The sequence below is a fragment of the Neoarius graeffei genome, chromosome 6, assembly GCF_027579695.1.
Source record: "Neoarius graeffei isolate fNeoGra1 chromosome 6, fNeoGra1.pri, whole genome shotgun sequence".
Lineage (NCBI taxonomy): Eukaryota > Metazoa > Chordata > Actinopteri > Siluriformes > Ariidae > Neoarius > Neoarius graeffei.
This window is the reverse complement of record NC_083574.1, coordinates 23,644,046-23,666,519: the sequence shown is the minus strand read 5'-3', so window position 1 is coordinate 23,666,519 and position 22,474 is coordinate 23,644,046. Positions and strand designations below refer to the sequence as shown.

At 46.6% G+C, this 22,474-nt stretch overlaps 1 protein-coding gene and 1 pseudogene across 4 annotated transcripts in view; one reads left to right on the top strand and one right to left on the bottom strand.

Moving 5' to 3' along the window:
* gdpd4a (glycerophosphodiester phosphodiesterase domain containing 4a) overlaps positions 1 to 14,808 on the top strand; it is a 97,705-nt gene extending 82,897 nt beyond the window's left edge. For 3 of the 4 annotated variants that reach the window (XM_060923462.1, XM_060923464.1, XM_060923461.1), the window contains one exon: positions 12,135 to 12,311. In XM_060923462.1, coding sequence (XP_060779445.1) covers positions 12,135 to 12,247 — 113 coding nt within the window. In that variant the 3' untranslated portion in view covers positions 12,248 to 12,311. The other variant, XM_060923463.1, reaches the window with a different exon arrangement.
* Positions 9,947 to 10,032, bottom strand: LOC132888487 (U2 spliceosomal RNA; annotated as a pseudogene).
* Positions 14,809 to 22,474: the final 7,666 nt, after the last annotated feature.

The following is a 22,474-nucleotide window of genomic DNA, read 5'->3' as shown; positions in this document are numbered from 1 at the left end:
TCCACAGGGGACCGGAGAGGTACGTGATGCCAAACTCCCTTTTTGAACCTCCGGCCCCAGCTCCGCCTTCTCCGGAACTACCGACACCAACGCCACGGGGACCTCCTCGTTCCAGAGTTTGAGCAGATTGAGGTGGTAAATCTGTAGCGCCCCACCCCTGTCTGTTCGCCTCACCTCATAGTCGACGTCCCCGACTCGCCGTGTGACCTCAAAGGGTCCTTGCCACTTGGCGATTAATTTGGAGCTCGACGTGGGCAAGAGTACGAGTACTTTATCTCCCGGTGTGAACTCTCTAAGGCGCGTACCCTTGTTGTACAGGCGGGCTTGCCGTTCCTGGGCCTGCCGCAAATTCTCCTGAGTTAGGTGGGTGAGCGTGTGGAGTTTTGCGCGCAGGTCCATAACGTACTGAATTTCATTCTTACTTTGTGAAGGTCCCTCCTCCCAATTTTCCCGCAGCACGTCCAGGATGCCGCGCGGCTTACGCCCATATAATAATTCGAACGGGGAGAACCCCGTGGAGGCTTGAGGGACCTCTCGCACTGAGAACAGCAAGGGTTCGAGCCACTTATCCCAATTACGTGCGTCCTCACTTACGAATTTCTTAATGATATTTTTGAGGGTGCGGTTGAACCGTTCTACTAAACCGTCCGTTTGTGGGTGATATACACTGGTGCGGATCGGCTTAATCCCCAGTAACCCATACAGTTCGCGTAGTGTTCGTGACATAAACGTAGTGCCTTGATCAGTCAGAATCTCTTTCGGGATTCCAACTCGGGAGATGACGCGGAAGAGTGCCTCTGCAATACTGCGTGCTGAGATATTGCGCAGAGGCACTGCTTCCGGGTATCGCGTTGCATAGTCCACTAGAACTAATATAAAGCGGTACCCTCGTGCTGACCGATCTAATGGCCCGACGAGATCCATCCCAATTCTTTCAAACGGGGTCTCGATTAACGGTAGAGGGCGCAATGGCGCTTTTGGAATGGCCGCTGGATTTACTAACTGGCATTCGCGGCATGCCGTACACCACCTACGGACATCGCCGCGAATCCCCGGCCAATAGAATCGGGCCATTATTCGGGCTAGTGTTTTATCCTGCCCTAAGTGTCCAGCCATGGGATTAAAGTGAGCCGCCTGGAATACCAATTCCCGGCGGCTCTTTGGAATCAAAAGCTGCGTGACTCGCTCTTTAGTTTGAGTGTCCTGCGTCACTCGGTATAATCTATCCTTCATAATCGCGAAGTAGGGGAAGGACGGGGTGGCGTTCGGCGGGAGCGTTTGACCATCGATTACTCTCACTTGGTCAAACGCATGCCGCAGAGTCTCGTCTCGCGACTGCTCTAATGGGAAATCCGCGAGGGATTCCCCAATAGAGAGAGGAGGAGCCGGCGGCTCCTCACTCTGACGCGGAGATGACGTAGACGGCTCTGTGACAGCTGCTCCCGCCAAAGCGACACCGGGACCTCCCCCTGTCAAATGGCAGGACCCACTCTCGACTAGGCGTGTCATTAAACCCCGAAATCCCGGCCAATCAGTCCCCAAAATTAACGAGTGGGTAAGGCGAGGATTAACCGCCGCCTTCACTATAAATTTTTCCCCTCTGAAAATAATGTGGACCGACACCAAAGGGTAGCTGTGAACATCCCCGTGCACACACAAAACCTTCACCCCCTGTGCTCCCCCCAATGCCTCGTTTTGAACCAGGCTTTGGCGAATTGAGGTCTGATTACAACCAGAATCCACCAACGCCTGATATGTAGCCCCTTGGATACTCACCGGTATGCGATACGCTCCGGCCCGATCGAGGGCGGCCTCTGGCGCGTCGGGGATCCGAACCACCGCGCCCACTTCCATTGCTGTGCACTGCTCATGAAGGTGGCCCGGCTCCCCGCAGCGCCAGCAAACCGGCCCGGGCTTTCCCTCTGCACCGGTGATCTGGGGCTCACTCACCTGAGATGGGGGAGAGACAGACACAGAAGGGAGACACGGGAGGGCACCGCGGGTGCGGCGGGCCGGCTGGGGTGGAGCCGGCCCCCGCCTCCGCGGTGGGGGAATGGGGCGAGGACGGGACACAGGAGGAGAGGGGGAGAGAGAGAGAGAAGAGGAGAGAAGAGACGATGCCATCTGCTGTCCTGCCGCCGGGACAGCCGCCAGATGATCCTCCGCCAGCTCGACTGCCTGATCCAGCGACGCCGGGCGGTGGCACTGGACCCACTCCGCGGTTCCGGCTGGTAAGCGGGCGACGAACTGTTCCAGTACCACCTGGTCGACGATTCCCTCGGCGTCGCGATTGTTGGCCCTCAGCCACCGCCAGCAGGCGTCCCGGAGCTGCTGGCCGAACGCGAACGGCCGGCCGACTTCCTCCAGTCGCAGCGCGCGGAAGCGCTGGCGCTGTTGCTCCGGGGTGCGCCCCACGCGCTGGAGGACGGCCCGGCGGAGGTCCGCGTAGGCCAGCCGGCGGTCGGCGGGGAGCTGTAGCGCGGCCAGCTGCGCCTCTCCCGTGAGCAGGGGGAGGAGGCGCGCCGCGCGCTGCTCGATCGGCCACCCCGAGGCTTCGGCGACCTGTTCGAACAACGTGATGAACGCCTCGGGGTCGTCCTGCGGGCCCATCTTGGTGACAATGAGGGGAGACGGGCCCGCGGCCGGAGCGCTGGTGGACCCCGCCGACACGAGAAGATGCCGGAACGCCTCGCGATCTTCCTGCTGGGCCAGCACCAGGGCTTCGAAGCGCTGCTCCTGCTCCTTTCGGAGCGTGACGAGTGCCTGGTGCTGGCTTTGCTGAGCCGTGGCGAGGGCGTGGACCAGATCGGCGAACGGGGAGGATTCCATGGGGCTGCTGGTTTGGTGCTCCACGTCCCGGGTTTCGGCACCACTGTAAGACTCCCTACGTGTGGGTGGAGCACTGAGGACGGCAGGACAGAGATCAGGTTTGGAAACAGGCTTTATTGCCACACTTTTCAGTGAACAATGTTTATGGGGACTAGACAAACACACACACACAGCCAGCGTCTAGTCCGGAGCCTCCCTTCTGCTCTCACTCTCCCTCCTTAAATAGGGCGCGGTCACTGGGAAGACACACACAAACACAGGTTAATTGTTCTCAGGTGTCGTGATTCTGCCACTTACCTTCCCTGACTCCGCCCTCCTGTCACCGACCGGCGCTTGACCACGCCCCCGCTGCCACAGTTTTGTATCATATTTTAAATGATATCTGCTACGGTAGATATCCTCCAAAATGGAAACAAAAAAGGGGGGAAAACAGTTTGCATCATAATTAGTTGGATACCCCTTTAACTATTTCTTATACTTTTAAAATCTGTAACCTCAAATGCAGTGTGAGGTTCAATACATAGTGTACACAAAAACACATGACAGTTATCCTTTTGTTTATGGACTGTTGATCAGTAATTAGCTACTGTTGATTGGTTTGAAATTTCAATTGGACTGACTTCCAATTTATTATGTTAAGGAAACTAGACAAAGGTTTTCACCAAGGTTTTTTTTTTTTTAATTTCTATTTAGCTATAATTCAAATCAGGCTGCTGGTAAAAGTAGCTAAGTATATGTAACAGTAGTTTATTATGAAATACTCTATAATTATATCATATTTGGAAAGAAGATATATTTAAGAGTTATTCCACAAAATTGAGTCGTACATTGAGCTGATTGCCGATGAGGCATGTAGCGCCGAGTTGGCTATAAGCCATGTACGATGAGATTGAGTGGAATAACTGTTTTATTCTGTCCACATTCACTTGATTTTGAGAAACAGAGCATTTTTAGTTTTGTTTGCAAATTCGATAAATAAAAACTTTATACAAAACAACCAACAAAATAATTTCTGCTTAGAATGTAAACAAAGCGGCAAAATGACAGTTTCGGCAATTTGTGAAAAATGCTATAATAATCTCATCTCATCATTTCTAGCCGCTTTATCCTTCTACAGGGTTGCAGGCAAGCTGGAGCCTATCCCAGCTGACTATGGGCGAAAGGCGGGGTACACCCTGGACAAGTCGCCAGGTCATCACAGGGCTGACGCATAGACACAGACAACCATTCACACCTATGGTCAATTTAGAGTCACCAGTTAACCTAACCTGCATGTCTTTGGACTGTGGGGGAAACCGGAGCACCCGGAGGAAACCCACGCAGACACGGGGAGAACATGCAAACTCCGCACAGAAAGGCCCTCGCCGGCCCCGGGGCTCGAACCCAGGACTCGAACCCAGGACCTTCTTGCTGTGAGGCGACAGCGCTAACCACTACACCACCGTGCCGCCCCTGCTATAATAATAATAGAAAAATTAAAAAAAGATACATTCTTACCATCAAATACTTTCATTCCATGTGTTTTTTTTATTTTTTTTTTATTTTTGAGGTTTTGTTTTTGAGTAGAGTTTTTATGTTGTCCTTTGTTGGTTCAGTAATACGCTCCACTATTTTATTCTTCTTCTTTAGGCTTTTTTTGGCCATTGGCAAACCAACTTAAAGGTACAGTGGTGCTTGAAAGTTTGTGAACCCTTTAGAATTTTCTTTATTTCTGCATGAATATGACCTAAAACATTAGATTTTCACATGTCCTAAAAGTAGATAAAGAGAACCCAGTTAAATAAACGAGACAAAAATATTATATTTGGTCATTTATTTATTGAGGAAAATGATCCAATATTACATATCTGTGAGTGGCAAAAGTATGTGAACATCTAGGATTAGCAGTTAATTTGAAGGTGAAATTAGAGTCAGGTGTTTTCAATCAATGGGATGACAATCAGGTGTGAGTGGGCACCCTGTTTTATTTAAAGAACAGGGATCAATCGAAGCCTGATCTTCACAACACGTTTGTGGAAGTGTATCATGGCAAGTCAAGTCATTTTATTTATATAGCACATTTAAATACAGCAAAGTTGGCCCAAAGTGCTTCACAACATAACACAACATTTGGAACAACATTTACAGGGAAACAGAATAAATAAAGAAATTGGACTAGATTAAAACACAAGCTAGCAAAAAAAAATGTAGAAAAATAGCATAAATATGTAAAATATAAGGATAAATGAACAAAATTTATAAAATTAATTAAAATAATTAAAAGGGGTAGACTTGACATAACTAATTAAAATTGAAAATAAAATCAAAATTAAAAATGAAAATAGAATTTACTACCTCAGATTGTGCCAAAAGCAAGGGAGAAAAAATGCGTCTTTAAATTGGATTTAAAACAGTCAATGATGGGAGAGGATCTGACATATATAGGAAGACTGTTCCAGAGGTTAGGGGCAGCAACAGAGAAGGCTCTGTCACCTTTGGTTTTTAGGTGTGTGCAGGGCACTGAAAAAAGTTGTGATGAAGACCTGAGGGATATGGGAGCAGAACAAGGTATGAGGAGATCAGAAATGTACTGAGGGGCCAAACCATTTAGGGCTTTAAAAACAAATAATACTTTAAAATCAATTCTGTACCTCACAGGTAACCAGTGTAGCTGTGCTAGGATGGGAGTGATGTGTTGCCTTTTCTTTGTACCAGTAAGGAGCCTAGCTGCAGCGTTTTGGACCATCTGTAAGCATGTGAGGGTGGAATGAGGCAAGCCCAGATAAAGTGCATTGCAGTAGTCTAACCTAGAAGTAATAAAAGCATGAATAACTGTTTCTAGGTCTTTTGGAGCTAATATTGGTTTTAGCTTTCCAATGTTTCTCAAATGACAAAAACTACCTCTCACCACATTTGCCACCTGCTTGTTAAAACTCAAAGTATTGTCCATACAAACACCAAGGTTTTTAACCTCACTGTGCAAATATGCAGGCAAGGGACCAAGGGTGGGGGTGATACTGGCGGCTGAATTGGAGGGACCAAAGATGACCACCTCAGTCTTGCTGTCATTCAGCTGAAGGAAGTTTCCTGCCATCCAACGTTTAATGTCGTTCAGGCAGCTAATGAGGCTGTTTGTGGAGTGGGGATCAGGTGAAGCTGGCAGGTAAAACTGAGTATCATCTGCGTAGCAGTGATAGGAAATATTGTGTCTCTTAAAAATTGACCCAAGCAGAAGCATGTATAAAGAAAACAGAAGGGGACCCAGGATGGAGCCTTGAGGGATTCCACATTTGATCGGGGTGGAGGAGGATGAGCAGTTTCCAATCCTGACAGAGAAGTGTCTGTTAGGTAGGAGTGGAACCATTTTAGTACCTGCCCTTTCTTTTTTTTTTTTAAAGATATTTTTTTGAGCTTTTTGCACCTTTATTGGATAGGACAGTGTAGAGACAGGAAATGAGCGGGAGAGAGAGAGACGGGAAGGGATCGGGAAATGACCTCGGGCCGGAATCGAACCCGGGTCGCCCGCATTCATGGTATGGCGCCTTAACCACCTGAGCCACGACGCCCCCGTACCTGCCCTTTCAAACCAACATCTTCCACTAATCTTTTAAAAAGAATGTCATGGTCAATTGTGTCAAAAGCTGCACTTAGATCAAGCAGTACTAAAATAGCACAAGACCCAGAGTCAATAGTGAGAAGGATGTCATTGTGTACTTTTAAAAGAACAGATTCTGTGCTGTGCATAGATCTAAAGCCAGACTGAAATTTATCATAAATATTGAATGTTTTCAAATAAGAGGAAATCTGGTTAAAAAAACTTTTTCTAGAATCTTTGACATGAAAGGCAGCTTAGAGATGGGTCTATAATTTTTGAGGTTGTCAGAGTCAAGTGAGGGTTTCTTGAGGAGTGGCTGTACAATGGCATGTTTAAAGCTCAAAGGGACACTGCCACTCATTAAGGAGCTGTTGATGAGGGCCAAGACAATGGGACAAAGGATAGAGAAAGCCTCCTTAAAGAGACGTGATGGCAGGATGTCCAGAGGGCAGTAAGTAGGCTTCATGTTTTGAACCACTTCTGTTAGCTGTGAGCATGATACTGACTGAGCCCATGTTTACATTAGCCCGTATCAGCGGATCATCAGATTGACGTTTAGTGTGCACACAGCAACACCAATACACGATTTGCGTGCACACAGCAATACCAATACACGGATACGCTCGGCTCCGCAGGCATCCTGCGCTCCAAATCACTCCGCCCTGAACAGCGAGTGCCCTCTGGAGGGTGCGCACTCCGGCCTTGTGCAGCTCACAGAGCACGCGAGTGAAGTGAACAAGCTGTGATTCGGGACTGAGCCGCTGTGTGTGTGATCCCAGCGCATATCACTTACCACTTGCAAGTGGAAGGATGGCAAGCCTAAAGACAATCATAACTACACAATGGGCAGTATTTGCATCAGTATTTGCAGTATTTTCATACTTTTATACTCTTTAATGAAAGGTGATACAAGGCGGAAGTCCGCGCCGTTTTACAGCAGTCGCATCACATGACCAACGCCAGCGAATCAGGAAGGTGGATGTCACAGTGACGTTGTCCAATGAGACGCCAGCTAGAGCTCAGCACAGCGTATCCGCATATTCTGAATGTTTACACAGCACCGGAGCTGACACGATCTGGATTGAATACGTGGACGTTGGCGGATTCCCGTTTCCCGGCGTTTCCAGGCGGTTTAATGTAAACGGACAGTGCATCCGCGAAGAAAACGAGACAGATATGGTCTAATGTAAATGTAGCCTGAAAGTGTTGGAAATGGGAGGTGATGGCATGAGAATCTGAGGGGTCTGATAGTGGAGGAATGATACTGGCTTTTATCTGATCAATTTTGGGGTAAATGTGCCAGCAGTGGTAACAGGATTTAAAATTGAATTTATGGTGTTGAACAGCACTTTAGGTCGGTGGGCATTTGTAGAAATTAAGTCTGAGTAATACTGTTCTTTGGCCTTCCTAACAGTACATTGATACATTTTTAAATTATCCCTGAACAACTCGTAAGACACTTGTAGCTTGTCTTTTTTCCACTTTTGCTCCGCCCTCCTACAGGCTTGTCTTGAGGAATGGGTGGAGTCATTTAGCCAAGGGGTGCGCACAAAAGTAAGGTTGGGCCGTCTAGGTTTTAAGGGTGCTACAGAGTCTAGCGTGACAGAGCAGGAGGCATTAAACAGAGAGAGTAGCTCCTCTGTATCATTACAGGACGAGAGGACAGAAGAAATGTGCTGAGCTTGTGAGACCATGAAACTGTTAGAGAAATGTAAGGCTGTGGCAGAGTTTATGCGCCTGGTCAGTGAGGGGGGCAGTGGAGGGCTTGGACTGAGGTGGGGTAAAGAGGAATCAAACACGATCAAGGAGTGGTCAGAGACTCCCGTATCAACCATTTCAAGACCAGACACAGAGAGGCCAGAGGATAGGACAAGATCTAAAGTGTGGCCCTTATAATGTGTTGGACCAGAGACAGATTGACAGAGACTGAAAGAGTCAATTAAGTTTACAAATTCTTTAACCATGGGTTTGGTTGGGCAACAAACATGTATATTAAAATCATCTAATATTAAGAGTTTATCAGATTGGGAGGCCAGAGTCGATAAGAGGTCGGAGAACTCTTGAATAAACAGGCTGTTGGTTTTAGGAGGTCTGTAGACAAGAGCACATAATATAAGAACTGAGACATGGATTTTGAGAACTTGAACTTCAAAAGAGGAGTAAGTATCAGTGGGCACAGATTTACAATTAAGGCAAGTTTTAAAAACGGTGGCTATACCACCCCCACGGCCAGTCAATCTAGGCGAGTTCAGGAAGCTGCAGTGGGAGGGGCAGAGGTCTCCAAAAGGAGAGATGTCACCAACGGCTAACCAAGTCTCTGTTAAAAATAAAAAGTCCAGCATACGAGACGACATAATTTAATTTAAAATAAATGTCTTATTTGATAGAGACCTAGCATTGAACAGCGAATTTGGCGTTAAATGAGTCCGATCGTTTTGTAGTTGCTGCCGGTAAAATCCTGTGGAACGTCAGGGAACCCAGGTTTTTAACCATTGGGGATAGATTAGGGACAAAATTAGCTCATGTTTTAAGTCGTTCAAATTCTGTAAAGCTGCTTTGCGACAATGTTTATTGTGAAAAGCGCTATACAAATAAACTTGACTTGACTTGACTTTAACGTCGGCTCCACCATGGGACACTCTGTTTACAAGGAGGGAACGTGGCAACCAGTGGACAGGGATATAGTTAGTGGGAGGCAGAGGAGCAGGGCTCGACAGTAATGTCGTAAGGTTTCCATAATTTACGCCTCCCTTTCTGAATGTTGTAGACGAAGGACAAGTTGACGTTGTGGATATTCGGGTGGGGATGACACCCGAGAATTCTGTATAACAACAGACTTTGCGACGAGAACCTCTGTGCATGTAGTGAGGCCGGTGAGCGATGGAAAGGTCGACGCACAGGCTGTAGACATCCACATTTAGACGGACGGATGACGAGTTAATTTTTAGCAGTTTGGCTGGGATATACGATAAGCCCATGGCCACACATTAGGTTAGAGAACACCCAATAGTAATGCTACATAAAATCCACAGCAATCAGCAGAAAAGTTTGAAGCTACTCCAACTTTCAGCGCCAGAACGCATCTTGAAAAACTCCCCATAGAAAGATAGGTTAGCTAACTATACACAACCACATTTTGACCTCGATAGGCCATCAACCTGAACACACAGACTGACACAAATCAGTGAGGGCAGTGGTGACTACCAGCACTGGCTATAGCGCAAACCCGAGCACAAACACGAAAAAGGGGAAACTTACACATGCCTATGCCAAGCAGTCTGAGTTTGTTCGCAGCTGAGAGGGCTCGAGTTAGGCCGGTGTAATCGTTGGTGTTACCCACAGGAGAGAAAGCAAGTTCCAGCCGAAAGTAGTAATCCAACATTTATTTAAATTGGTACAACAATAGTAATCCCAGGTTAGGTGATGTCCATTTAGTATACGTCTGTAAAAAGCGAGTAGATCCAAGTAGACTCCAAACAAAGTTTACAACAGAGGATAACGTCCAGCGAGCAGCGGCAGACAGACACGCCAGCGTACACTCCTGGAAGTTTCAGACTAGCGACTAGGTCAGATATTAAACTGATAAGAACAGATACTACACTTGATCTTAGAATAAAGGAGAAAGCAAGAACAAAGGAGATTTCTGAGGACCTCAGAAAAAGTGTTGCTGATGCTCATCGGGCTGGAAAAGGTTACAGAACCATCTCTAAAGAGTTTGGACTCCACCAATCCACAGTCAGATAGATTGTGTACAAATGGAGGAAATTCAAGACCATTGTTACCCTCCGCAGGAGTGGTCGACCAACAAAGATCACTCCAAGAGCAAGGCGTGTAATAGTCAGTGAGGTCACAAAGGACCCCAAGGGTAACTTCTAAGCAACTGAAGGCCTCTCTCACATTGGCTAATGTTCATGAGTCCACCATCAGGAGAACACTGAACAACAGTGGTGTGCATGGCAGGGTTGCAAGGAGAAAGCCACTGCTCTCCAAAAAGAACATTGCTGCTTGTCTGCAGTTTGCTAAAGATCATGTAGACAAGCCAGAAGGCTACTGAAAAAAATGTTTTGTGGACGGATGAGACCAAAATAGAACTTTGTGGTTTAAATGAGAAGCATTATGTTTGGAGAAAGGAAAAGACTGCATTCCAGCATAAGAACCTTATCCCATCTGTGAAACATGGTGGTGGTAGTATCATGGTTTGGGCCTGTTTTGCTGCATCTGGGCCAGGATGGCTTGCCATCATTGACGGAACAATGAATTCTGAATTATATCAGCGAATTCTAAAGGAAAATGTCAGGACATCTGTCTATGAACTGAATCTCAAGAGAAGATGGGTCATGCAGCAAGACAACGACCCTAAGCACACAAGTCGTTCTACCAAAGAACGGTTAAAGAAGAATAAAGTTAATGTTTTGGAATGGCCAAGTCAAAATCCTGACCTTAATCCAATCAAAATGTTGTGGAAGGACCTGAAGCGAGCAGTTCATGTGAGGAAACCCACCAACATCCCAGAGTTGAAGCTGGTCTGTATGGAGGAATGGGCTAAAATTTCTCCAAGCTGGTGTGCAGGACTGATCAACAGTTACCGGAAACATTTAGTTGCAGTTATTGCTGCACAAGGGGGTCACACCAGATACTGAAAGCAGAGGTTCACATACTTTTGCCACTCACAGATATGTAATATTGGATCATTTTCCTCAATAAATAAATGACCAAGTATAATATTTTTGTCTCATTTGTTTAACTGGGTTCTCTTTATCTACTTTAAGGACTTGTGTGAAAATCTGATGATGCTTTAGGTCATATTTATGCAGAAATATAGAAAATTCTAAAGGATTCACAAACTTTCAAGCACCACTGTACATTACTGCCACTGACTAGGTTGGAGTGTGGAACAGGAGATATTGGGGGGGAAAAACTATATTCTTTGAGCTATTTCTGTGTCTTTTAAATACTTGACAACAAAGTGATGTATCTGACTTGATGCCGCCATTTTGTTTTTCTCTGCTCATGGTAATGAGCTGATATCCTAGTAGTAGAATCAGAGTAGACGATTGCTTCTATCCAGTGAATGTGGATAGAATAAAGACATATATACTGTATTATATATATATATATATATATATATATATATATATATATATATATATATATACAGCCAACGGTTTGTGGACACCTTATCACACTCACATATGGTTTTCCCCCAAACTGTTGCCATGAAGTTGTGCTTCAAACAAACATTACAGTCTCCCTTCACTGGAATTAAAAGGCCCAAACCGTTTGGGCAAGAAGAACCGTTTTACAGAGCCCTGACTTCAACCTCACTAAACCCTTTAAGGATAAAGTGAAACACCCAACATCATTGCCTGACCTCATTAATGCTCTTGTGGCTGAATGAGCACAAACTCCCACAGCCATGATCAAAAATCTAGTGCAAAGCCTCCCCAGAAGAATGGAGGTTATTGTAGCAGTAAAAGAGGGACTAAATCTGGAATTATGTTCAAAAAGCACACGTAGATGTGAGAGTTAGGTGTCCACGAACTTTTGGCCACATAGTGAAGATATTATAGCATCATTTACTCTTTTGAAATCCAACATGAACATTATATATTTTACCAAGAGACAAAAAAAGCAAAGTTGCCAGCTCATGTTTTGTGATTTAAGTATGATCCCCATGGCCTGCATGCACATGCCTGCTTTGCTATGAGCTGCATCACTTTCTGTGTCGTAGATTCACCTGAAGTTCACTGTATTCGCTGGAACCCTCTCTTCTCTGAAGATTCACCATGGAGCGTGTTCTCAGTGGCTCAGGAACTTACCCCTCCCCTGCATGCCCCCTTGTAATGGTGTGAGCTTTCATCTCTCCTGTCCTCTGAATAACCCCACTCTGGTTTTTCTCTCCACCCTCCTTCACCTGTCATGGGCAGAACTGAGTGACGTCTGGTCCATCTCCAGTCTCAGTGTTCGAGGGGAGGGACGGAGCGGACCCACCACGCCAAACCTGCCCACCATCACAGAAGAGCCGCAGGTCTGAGAGAAACGATTGATCAGAGAAAAGATTGTTTCGACTCCATCAAACCATACGTCCATCCTTAATACATCACTGAAACCTCTGAGCTATATTGCCAGAGGATTTTGTTTTGAGATTCAGACTGAGATTTGAATCACTACTTCATAGAGAACCAGCTGCGTATGAAGCAACCAGCATCTTCTCACTAAAACAACCAAAAACGCCAGCATTCATGAAAGATTTATCATGTGCTCCTTTTTTAAATCATGAAATTATGATCAGTCTGTGCCATTACGAACTCCTCTGGAAATGTATGGATGCTCATATTTGAGAAGAAATGCTCTCTTAGTACCCATTCAGTTTTCATCAGATGGAAAAAAACAAGAATACACTTTGTGTGATATGTGGATAAATATAAACGCGTATAGATATCAAACATTTTGCTACATTAGAATTGTAATGCTAATGTATAATAGCTTATCAATGAATGTATTTCATCAACAAGCTGAGTAGAAGCATGATTGAAAAAAAAAAAAAACACACACACACCACTGAGCTTCTGTAGCGCTGTTCAAGTGGCCAAGAGATAAAAGGACAAACTAGTACATGTATTTAATCAACGTTCAGTTGTCAGTAACTAGTGTTTGTTAGTCAGGCAACATTGGAGTGCCAGAATAAACCTTCTAAATGTTTCTAAAGCCTTCAGAGACAATCAGCGGTAACAGTTTGAGACAGAGGCTGTTTTCACAAGGATATTTTGGCTTAAAATGCACTAATATGTTCCCCTGGCATATTGTAAATGTGTTTGTAGGTGTTTTTGTTCCCATGTAACAGGGGAAACTCATTCTAACATGTAGACTTAAAAATGTAAATTCCCCTGTATAATAAGAGGGGGGAAAAACAGCACATGTAAGAAACATGCAAAGAAACATGCTTAAAAACTTTACAGCAGCTTTGGAAATTTCTAGAGTCTAGAATTGCTGACCATCATTGAGGAGTTTTTCAGAACAACATCAAAACACCACTTAAATTTTCCCTTCCTCAAAAAGTAGGGTGGTTTGGGATGCTTTGGCTCTACTTGTCCACTTCGAGGGAAGAGTCACTGCTAATCAATTCAGAGTCATCCTGACTGATCACCTTTACCTTATGATAAAACATTTCTATCCGAATCAGAGTGGTTTCTTCCAAGATGATGGCGCCTCATTTACATGGCATAAGGGCTCACTGAATCATTTAATCAGTATGAAATGATGTATATTACGTATCAACACCGTTATCAAAACACTAAATGAGGGAATATCTTTTGGAAGAACGATATTCATTCTTCCAGTTCAGGTTCACTGAAATTGGCCAGTTTGGTGAGTCTGTGCCCACAGTTGCCTCAGATTCATTACTTTACAGGCATTTAGCTAAAGCTCTTATCCAGAGCGATGTACAACATACCCAGAGCAGCCTGGGGAGCAGTTGAGGGTGAGGTGCCTTGCTCAAGGGCACTTCAGCCATTTCTGCTGGTCCAGGGAATCAAACCTTTTAGACCATGGCTTCCCACTGTTCCTCATGGATTCCTGTTCTTGGCTGACAAAAGTGGGACCTGATATGGTATTTTTCCTCTTGCCGCCCATCCTCTTCAATGTTTGACATGTTTTGTTTTCTGAGATGCTTTTCTGCTCACCACGGTTGTAAAGAGTGTTCATTTGACTTACTGTAGCCTTCCTGTTAGCTTGAGCCAGCCTGGTTATTCTCCTGTAAACACTCATTAACAAGGCATTTCTGCCCACAGAACTGCTGCCCATTAAAGGGTTTTTGTTTAAACACTAAACATTGTTGTGTTTGAAAATCCAAAGAGATCAGCACTTTCTGAAATATATGACTTGATGCTTGTATAACACATTGATATCGAAAATTCCTTGTGAATGCAGCCTAATACAAAAGGAGGAGACAATCTGTATACATGGTTTTCACTGACGTCACGGCATTCCGGGGAACGCCCTCCAGCCGCCATCTTGTGGGGCAAACAAAACGGACCATCGCCATGACCGGCTATGTTATCTCGGACGAATTTATGAAGTTATATAGTCAGTTTTCTAAAATAAAGATCAATGTCGGCAAAATCAAGCAAACAGAAGTATATAGATACATTAGACGACATCTCACGACAACGGTATGCAGCCAAACTGGCCTTGATTGGGGGAATTGACCCTTACGAAGTGGACAAAGATACATTTTCAAGTGACTATGCAGGGCTGCCAAAGCCTGAAACTGACTTCATCAAACTTTAAAGGCTGTCTGATATATACAACTTGGATGCAAACAGCACGCCTTTTGGCGGATGCCGCCTTTTTCACGGCTGAATCGCGCAGATCCGATATATATATATATATATATATATATATATATATATATATATATATATATTTTTTTTTAGGGGGGGCGTTGGAGTGTCTGATTATAATTTCAAAGTAAATTCTGTATTAAAATGACTAAATAAGCAAATCCGTTACAGTCCATGCAACAGGAAGTATAAGGATGAGAAAAAAAAACAGTTTAAATAGGAAAGCTGCGCACATTTGCGCAGCTTCGCGCAAATGTCAAGTCAACTTTATTGTCAAATATGCTATACATGCTCAACATACAGCACAGATGAAATATCAAATGTGTGCAGCTTTCCGATTTAAACTGTTTTTTTTTCTCATCCTTATACTTCCTGTTTCATGGACTGTAACGGATTTGCTTATTTAGTAATTATACTAAATAACTCTGTGATGTCATGTGAAAACTATCTATTGACAGAAATATTTAGAGAAAGATAAATACAGTTTGTCTTGCAAAACGTGCAATTATAGGATGCTTGCAGTTTGGAGTTTCAAAACGTATAACTGCAAATCATCGCTTAATAAAAGTAAAGTAGGCATAGTGTAGAATTATTGTAGCTGTAGGGTACAATGAAACAGTTTACACTATGCACTTTCATATGTTACAGTAAACATACAGCAAAATCGGCCAACAGTCAGGAACAAATCCTGTGCATTCTCTGTCATACTACATTCAAAACATTCCTAGTAGACTGTAATAAATAATGCAGCCTTTGCACCTATACATGGTTGTATTTATTTAATTTTAAAACATCTTAATACTTTTTAATTATTTTGCTGTAAATATGACATTTAATGAAATTTTTAAAAGGTGTTCTGAAAAAGAAAGGGCTTTTTCATAGCTGTACACGTGTGCCTTTTTTGTTTTTAACATAAGCAAAGCAGGGAGGTTACAACTCAGTTCAACCCGTTTGTTTCATGGACATTCCACAACATTAAATATAACTATAAATGGAAAAAGTATGATGTGTTGATCTTTAATAAATAAAAATGTAAGCACTGCTGCAGTATAAGATGAATGAAATGCTTTAGGACTTGCTGTTATAAGAAATTATTTAGTGGAGAAGAAATGCTCCACTTCACAGACATTTTCCTATAAACAGCATGTATTATGTTTTATTATTTACATGTTTAACATACAAAATGTTCCTTTTAGAAACTGTATAAACCAACATTATATTCAGTCAGGATAATGTGTAAGGAGAATCTTTGTTAGATAGCTAACCATGTAGCTAGAAACATGTATGAATTAAAATGAGCTTGCGAGCTTACAAACCTAGCAAGCTATTGAAACTCAGCAGCATTTGGCTAATTTAGCTATCCAGGTAATACCATTATATAGTCTTATACCATATCTTCTTCTTTTGGCTGCTCCCGATTAGGGGTCGCCACAGCGGATCTTTCGTCTCCATTGCTCCCTGTCTTCAGCATCCTTCTCTACCACACCTGCCACTTTCATGTCCTCTCTCACCACCTCCCTGTATCTCCTCTTTGGCCTTCCTCGTTTATGTTTGCCTGGCAGTGCCATCCTCAACATTCTCCTTCCCACATGCTCTGCATCTCTTCTCAGGATGTGCCCATACCATCTCAGTCTCATCTCTCTTAGCTTAATTACCAAGCTCTCCACATGTGCTGTCCCTCTGATGTGCTCATTTCTTATCCTGTCCAACCTTGTCACTCCCATCGCAAACCTTAACATCCTACAATTAATACCTGTAGAACTTTGAGCGGGTGGGTGGAGCACAGAAGTACGGCAGGCCAGAACTGAGTTTCCAAAACTCTCCTATTTTTGCACTTTTCAGTGACCTTTACACTCTCCCAGCCACACATGCACGCACACACACACAAGTCGTCTGGTTGGGGAGAGAGCTCCCTTCCTCTGCTCGCTCTCTCCTTTTATAGGGTGCGGTCACTGGGGAAGACACACAAACACAGGTTAACTGACAACAGGTGCAGTGATTCTGCCACTTACCTTCCCTGACTCCGCCCTCTGTTCACAGACTGACGCTTGACCACGCCCCCGCTGCCACATACCCCCACCGCCCGACTCGGGCCGGGCAGCCGTCCAGCCTGCAGCTGTCTCCCTCCTCCCCCCGGAGTGCTGGCTGGAGTGCCAGATACCAACGGGTGATCCGCGTGTTGGCATCCTTCATGCGGTGGAGCCACTGGAGGGGCGCGTGGTCCGAACAGAGGGTGAAAGGGCATCCCAGCAGGTAGTAGTGGAGGGTGAGGACCGCCCACTTGATGGCCAGGCACTCCTTCTCTCTCGTGCTGTAGCGGCCCTCACGCACCGACAGCTTTCTGCTGATGTACAGCACTGGGCGATCCTCCACCTCCTGGGACAGAACAGCCCCCAGCCCTCTGTCTGACGAGTCCATCTGCAACATAAAGGGGAGAGAAAAGTCAGGGGAGTGTAACAGTGGCCCCCCACACAGTGCAGCCTTTACCTCAGAGAAAGCCCGTTGGCATTGTTCCGTCCACTGGACCGGATCTGGTACCCCCTTTTTAGTGAGATCAGTCAGCGGGCTGGTGACGTCCGAATAATTAGGTATAATTATACGATAGTAGCCAGCCAGCCCCAGGAACTGTCTCACCCCCTTTTTGGTCTTGGGCTTCGGGCAGGCCGCAATCAGTGCTGTCTTATTAATTTGGGGACACACCTGCCCGTTGCCCAAGTGGAAGCCCAGATACCGTACTTCCACCCGCCCAATCGCACACTTCTTCGGGTTGGCTGTGAGGCCCGCTCGCCTCAGCGACCCAAGGACAGCCCTTAGGTGTTGCAGATGCCGTGGCCAGTCATTACTATAGATTATATCATCTAAGTATGCGACCACATAGGTGGCGTGGGGGCGGAGGACCCTGTCCATAAGCCGCTGGAACGTAGCGGGCGCCCCAAACAGCCCAAAAGGAAGTGTGACAAATTGGTTTAAGCCAAACGGTGTGGAGAAGGCCATTTTTTCTCGGGATAATGGAGTCAAGGGGATCTGCGAATAACCCTTTGTCAAATCCAGTGTTGAATAAAAGCGAGCCGTGCCTAGTCGATCCAGCAACTTGTCAATACAAGGCATTGGGTACACATCGAATTTAGACACCGTGTTGACTTTTCTATAGTCCACACAGAACCGGACCGACCCATCGGCCTTGGGAACCAAGACCACTGGGCTGCTCCAGTCACTGTGGGACTCCTCGACGATGCCCATGTCGAGCATAGCCTCGAGTTCTTCCCGAGCCACCTTTTTCTTGTGTTTGGGCAGCCTGTAAGGGCGACTGCGCACTACCACCCCCGGGGGCGTCTCAATGTGATGTTCTATGAGGCGTGTGAAAATTCAGTCTGCAACTGGGCAACCTCTGTGATTTGGGTCGGGGAGAGGTGGTCTCCACAGGGGACTGGAGAGGTAAGCGATGTCAATGTTCCCTTTTGAACCTCCGGCCCCAGCTCCGCCTTCTCTGGAACCAACTACACCAACGCCATGGGGACCTCTTCGTTCCAAAGTTTGAGCAGCTTGAGGTGGTAAATCTGTAGCGCCCCACCCCTGTCCATTTGCCTCACCTCATAGTTGACGTCCCCGACTCGCCGTGTGACCTCAAAGGGTCCTTGCCACTTGGCAATCAATTTGGAGCTCGACGTAGGCGACAGCATGAGTACTTTATCTCCCGGTGCGAACTCCCTAAGGCGCGTCCCCCTGTCATACAGGTGGATTTGCCATTCTTGGGCCTGCCACAAATTCTCCTGGGTTAGGTGTGTGTGTGGAGTTTTGCGCGCAGGTCGATAATGTATTGAATTTCATTTTTGCTCGCTGAAGGTCCCTCCTCCCAATTTTCCCACAGTACATCTAGGATGCCACGTGGCTTACGCCCATATAATAATTCGAATGGGGAGAACCCCGTGGAGGCTTGTGGGACCTCTCGCACTGCGAATAACAGGGGTTCAAGCCATTTATCCCAATTGTGTGCATCCTTGCGTACAAACTTAATTATGTTCTTGAGGGTGTAATTGAACTGTTCGACTAAACCGTCCGTTTGTGGATGATAAACGCTAGTGCGGATCGGCTTAATTCCTAGTAACCCATACAGTTCGCGCAGTGTGCGTGACAAACGTAGTGCCTTGATCAGTCAGAATCTCTTTGGGGATTCCAACTCGGGAGATGACGTGGAAGAGTGTTTCCACAATAGTACTTGCTGAGATGCTGTGAAGAGGCACTGCTTCTGGGTATCGCATTGCATAGTCCACCAGAACTAAAATAAAGCGATACCCTTGTGTTGACCGATCTAATGGCCCAACGAGATCCATCCCAATTCTTTCGAACGGGGTCTTGATTAATGGCAAAGGGCACAAAGGCGCTTTTGGAATGGCTGCTGGATTTGCTAACTGGCATTCGTGGCACGCCGTACACCCAGGGCTCGAAATTAACTTTTTTTCTTTGTGTCCCCCAGTGGTCCCGAATTCTGTGTTGTATTGTCCCGAATGGAAGCAATAGTGTCCCCATTTTTTTCCTCTCTGAAATAACCAGTGGTTAATATTATCATATGAAGTTACTATTATATTTGTAACTATGCGATTTTGAACCCTTTATATCATTTTTACAATATGTCACAAAACACAAGTGACACGTCCTATACATCATCTACTTCAAAATGACAGTTATTGCATTTTCAGTTTATTAAACTTTGGCGATCTCACTGTATGAATAGATACCCATTTATTTAACGGGGCCAACTAGCTCATTCAGAAAATGTTTCAACTCACTACATCTGCAGTACACTTTAGCTGAAAATAAGACCCCTTTTATGTTCATTTCATCTACTTATACCTTGAATATCTGTTGGCATATATAAGGCCAACTTATCATTTTCACCATTACCGTTATCCATTTTTATGTAATATACCTGTTGCCCCATTCAGAGATGTTTTGAAAGCCATCAGCCATACCATCAATGGATGAAATGCCCTTGAGCAAGGCACCTACCCCAACATTGCTACAGGGACTGTAACACTGTAAAAAACTGTAAAGTCACTTTGGATAAACGTGTCATATCATATAAGTGCAAACAAAGCAATGTAATGCAAGTTTTTTTTTATTGTAACCTTTAGTCATAGAAATCATTTACATTATTTACAGTGACTTTTCTGATTTTGCAGTCACAGCGCAGCCACGTTTATAATGGCAGTCTATGGGGCTGAGCGCCTGTCCTCTCCTCACTTTCAGGCTTCTCATGCAAAAACTCGTTTTTAACTCGCTCTAGTGACCTCAATTTTTACACTACAGACAAAAAAATACATCGTGTTCAGGAGAGCCTTGTGGCACTCAATGTGAAAGAATTTTGTGACTATTTCCTTCCGTTTTCGTGTAAATCCCCATTGTTTGGAGGGAGTACTCTGAGCAATTACTGCCCTTTCTGTGTCTCTCAGTGCAGTGTGCGGGTGGGGGAGGGGCTGCTTGCTCTCACACACAGCGCGCTGCTCCCTCTCAGAGACACACAGGCTTGTTGCCTCAACGCAAATCATTCATTCACAGAGTGCAGCTCAGGCCCTGCAATTGTGACTGCTACGTGCACTGCATCACTCTCTCAATTTCCCCCATGCAGAACTTTTTTTCTAGATCTGTTTTTTTCCATTGTCCCGGGATTGTCCCAGATATGATAATTTTGTGTCCCGATGACATTTTTTATGGTCCCCAGGACGTCGGGACACCGTTAGTTTCGAGCGCTGCGTACACCACCTATGGACATCGCCGTGAATCCCTGGCCAGTAGAACCGGGCCATTACTCGGGCTAGTGTCTTATCCTGCCCCAAGTGTCCAGCCATGGGATTAAAGTGAGCCACCGGGAATACCAATTCCTGGCGGCTCTTTGGGATCAAAAGTTGTGTGATCGGCTCCTTAGTCTGAGTGTCCTGTGTCACTCGGTATAATCTATCCTTCATAATGGAAAAATGGGGGAAGGACGGGGTGGCGTTTGGCTGGAGCGTTTGACCATCGATTACTCTCACTTGGTCAAACGCATGCCGCAGATTCTCGTCTCGCGACTGCTGTAATGGGAAATCCGCGAGGGATTCCCCGAGAGAGGGAGGAGGAGCCTGCTGCTCCTCACTCTGATGCGGTGATGACATAGATGGCTCTGTGACAGCTACTCCCGCCAATGCCGCACCAGGACCTCCCCCTGCTGAACTATGGCAGGCCCCACTCTTCACTAAATGAGTCATTAATTCCCGAAATCCCGGCCAATCAGTCCCCAAAATTATCGAGTGGGTAAGGCGAGGATTAACCGCCGCCTTTACACTAAATTTCTCCCCTCAAAGTAGAATGTGGACCGACACTAAAGGGTAGTTGTGAACATCCCCGTGCACACACAACACCTTCACCAATTGTGCTCTCCCCAATGCCTCGTCTTGCACCAGGCTTTGGTGGATTGAGGGCTGATTACAGAGCCGGAGTCCACCAAAGCCTGATACGTATCCCCTTGGATACTCACCGGTATGCGATATGCTCCGGCCTGATCGAGGGCGATCCCTGGCGCGTTGGGGATCCGGACCACCGCGCCCACCTCCATTACTGAGCACTGATGCTGGAGGTGCCCCAGCTCCCCGCAGCGCCAGCAAACCGGCCTGGTCTCTCTCTCTCTCTCTCTCTCTCTCTCTCTCTCTGCACCGGCATTCTGGGGCTCACTCACCTGGGGGGGGGGGGGGGGGAGAGACAGACACAGAAGTGGGAAACAGGAGGGCACCGTGGGTGCGGCGGGCCAGCCCCTGCCTCCGCCGGCCCCTGCCTCCGTGGTGGGGGAATGGGGTGAGGACGAGGAACAGAAGGGGAGGGGGAGACAGAGGAGACATGCTGTCCTGCCGTTGGAACAGCCGCCAAATGGTCCTCCGTCAGTTCAATGGCCTGATCCAGCGACGCCGGGCAATGGCACTGGACCCACTCCGTGGTCCCTTCGGGAAGTCAGGCAATTAACTGCTCCAGTACCACCAGATCGACGATTCCCTCGGCGTTGCGGTTGTCAGCCCTCAGCCACCGCCAGCAGGCGTCCCGGAGTTGCTGGCCAAACGTGAACGGCCAGCCGACCTCCTCTAGGTGCAGAGCGCGGAAGCGCTGTCGATGTTGTTCTGGGGTGCGCCCCACACGCTGGAGGATGGCCTGGCGCAGGTCTGTGTAGACCAGCCGGCTGTCGGCAGGGAGCTGTAGCGCGGCCAGCTGCGCCTCGCCCGTTAGCAGGGGGAGGAGGCGCGCCACGTGCTGTTCCACCAGCCAGCCCCAGGCCTCTGCTGCTTGCTCAAAGAGCGTGATGAAGGCCTTGGGGTCGTTGTGCAGGCCCATCTTCGTTAGGGTGAGGTGGGGAGGGCCCGTGGAGGTGGTGGACCCCGCCGACGCGAGGAGGTGCTGGAATGCCTGATGATCTTCCTGTTGCGCCAGCACCAGGGCCTCGAACCTTTGCTCCTGCTCCTTCCGGAGGGTGACTAGCACCTGGTGCTGGCTCTGTTGGGCCATGGCGAGGGCGTGTATCAGGTCCGCAAAGGGGGAGGACTCCATGGGGCTGTTCTCCTCTGTGCTCCGAATCCTGGGTTTCAGCACCACTGTAGAACTTTGAGCGGGTGGGTGGAGCACAGAAGTATGGCAGGCTAGAACTGAGTTTCCAAAACTCTTTATTTTTGCACTTTCCAGTGACTTTACACTCTCCCAGCCACACATGCAC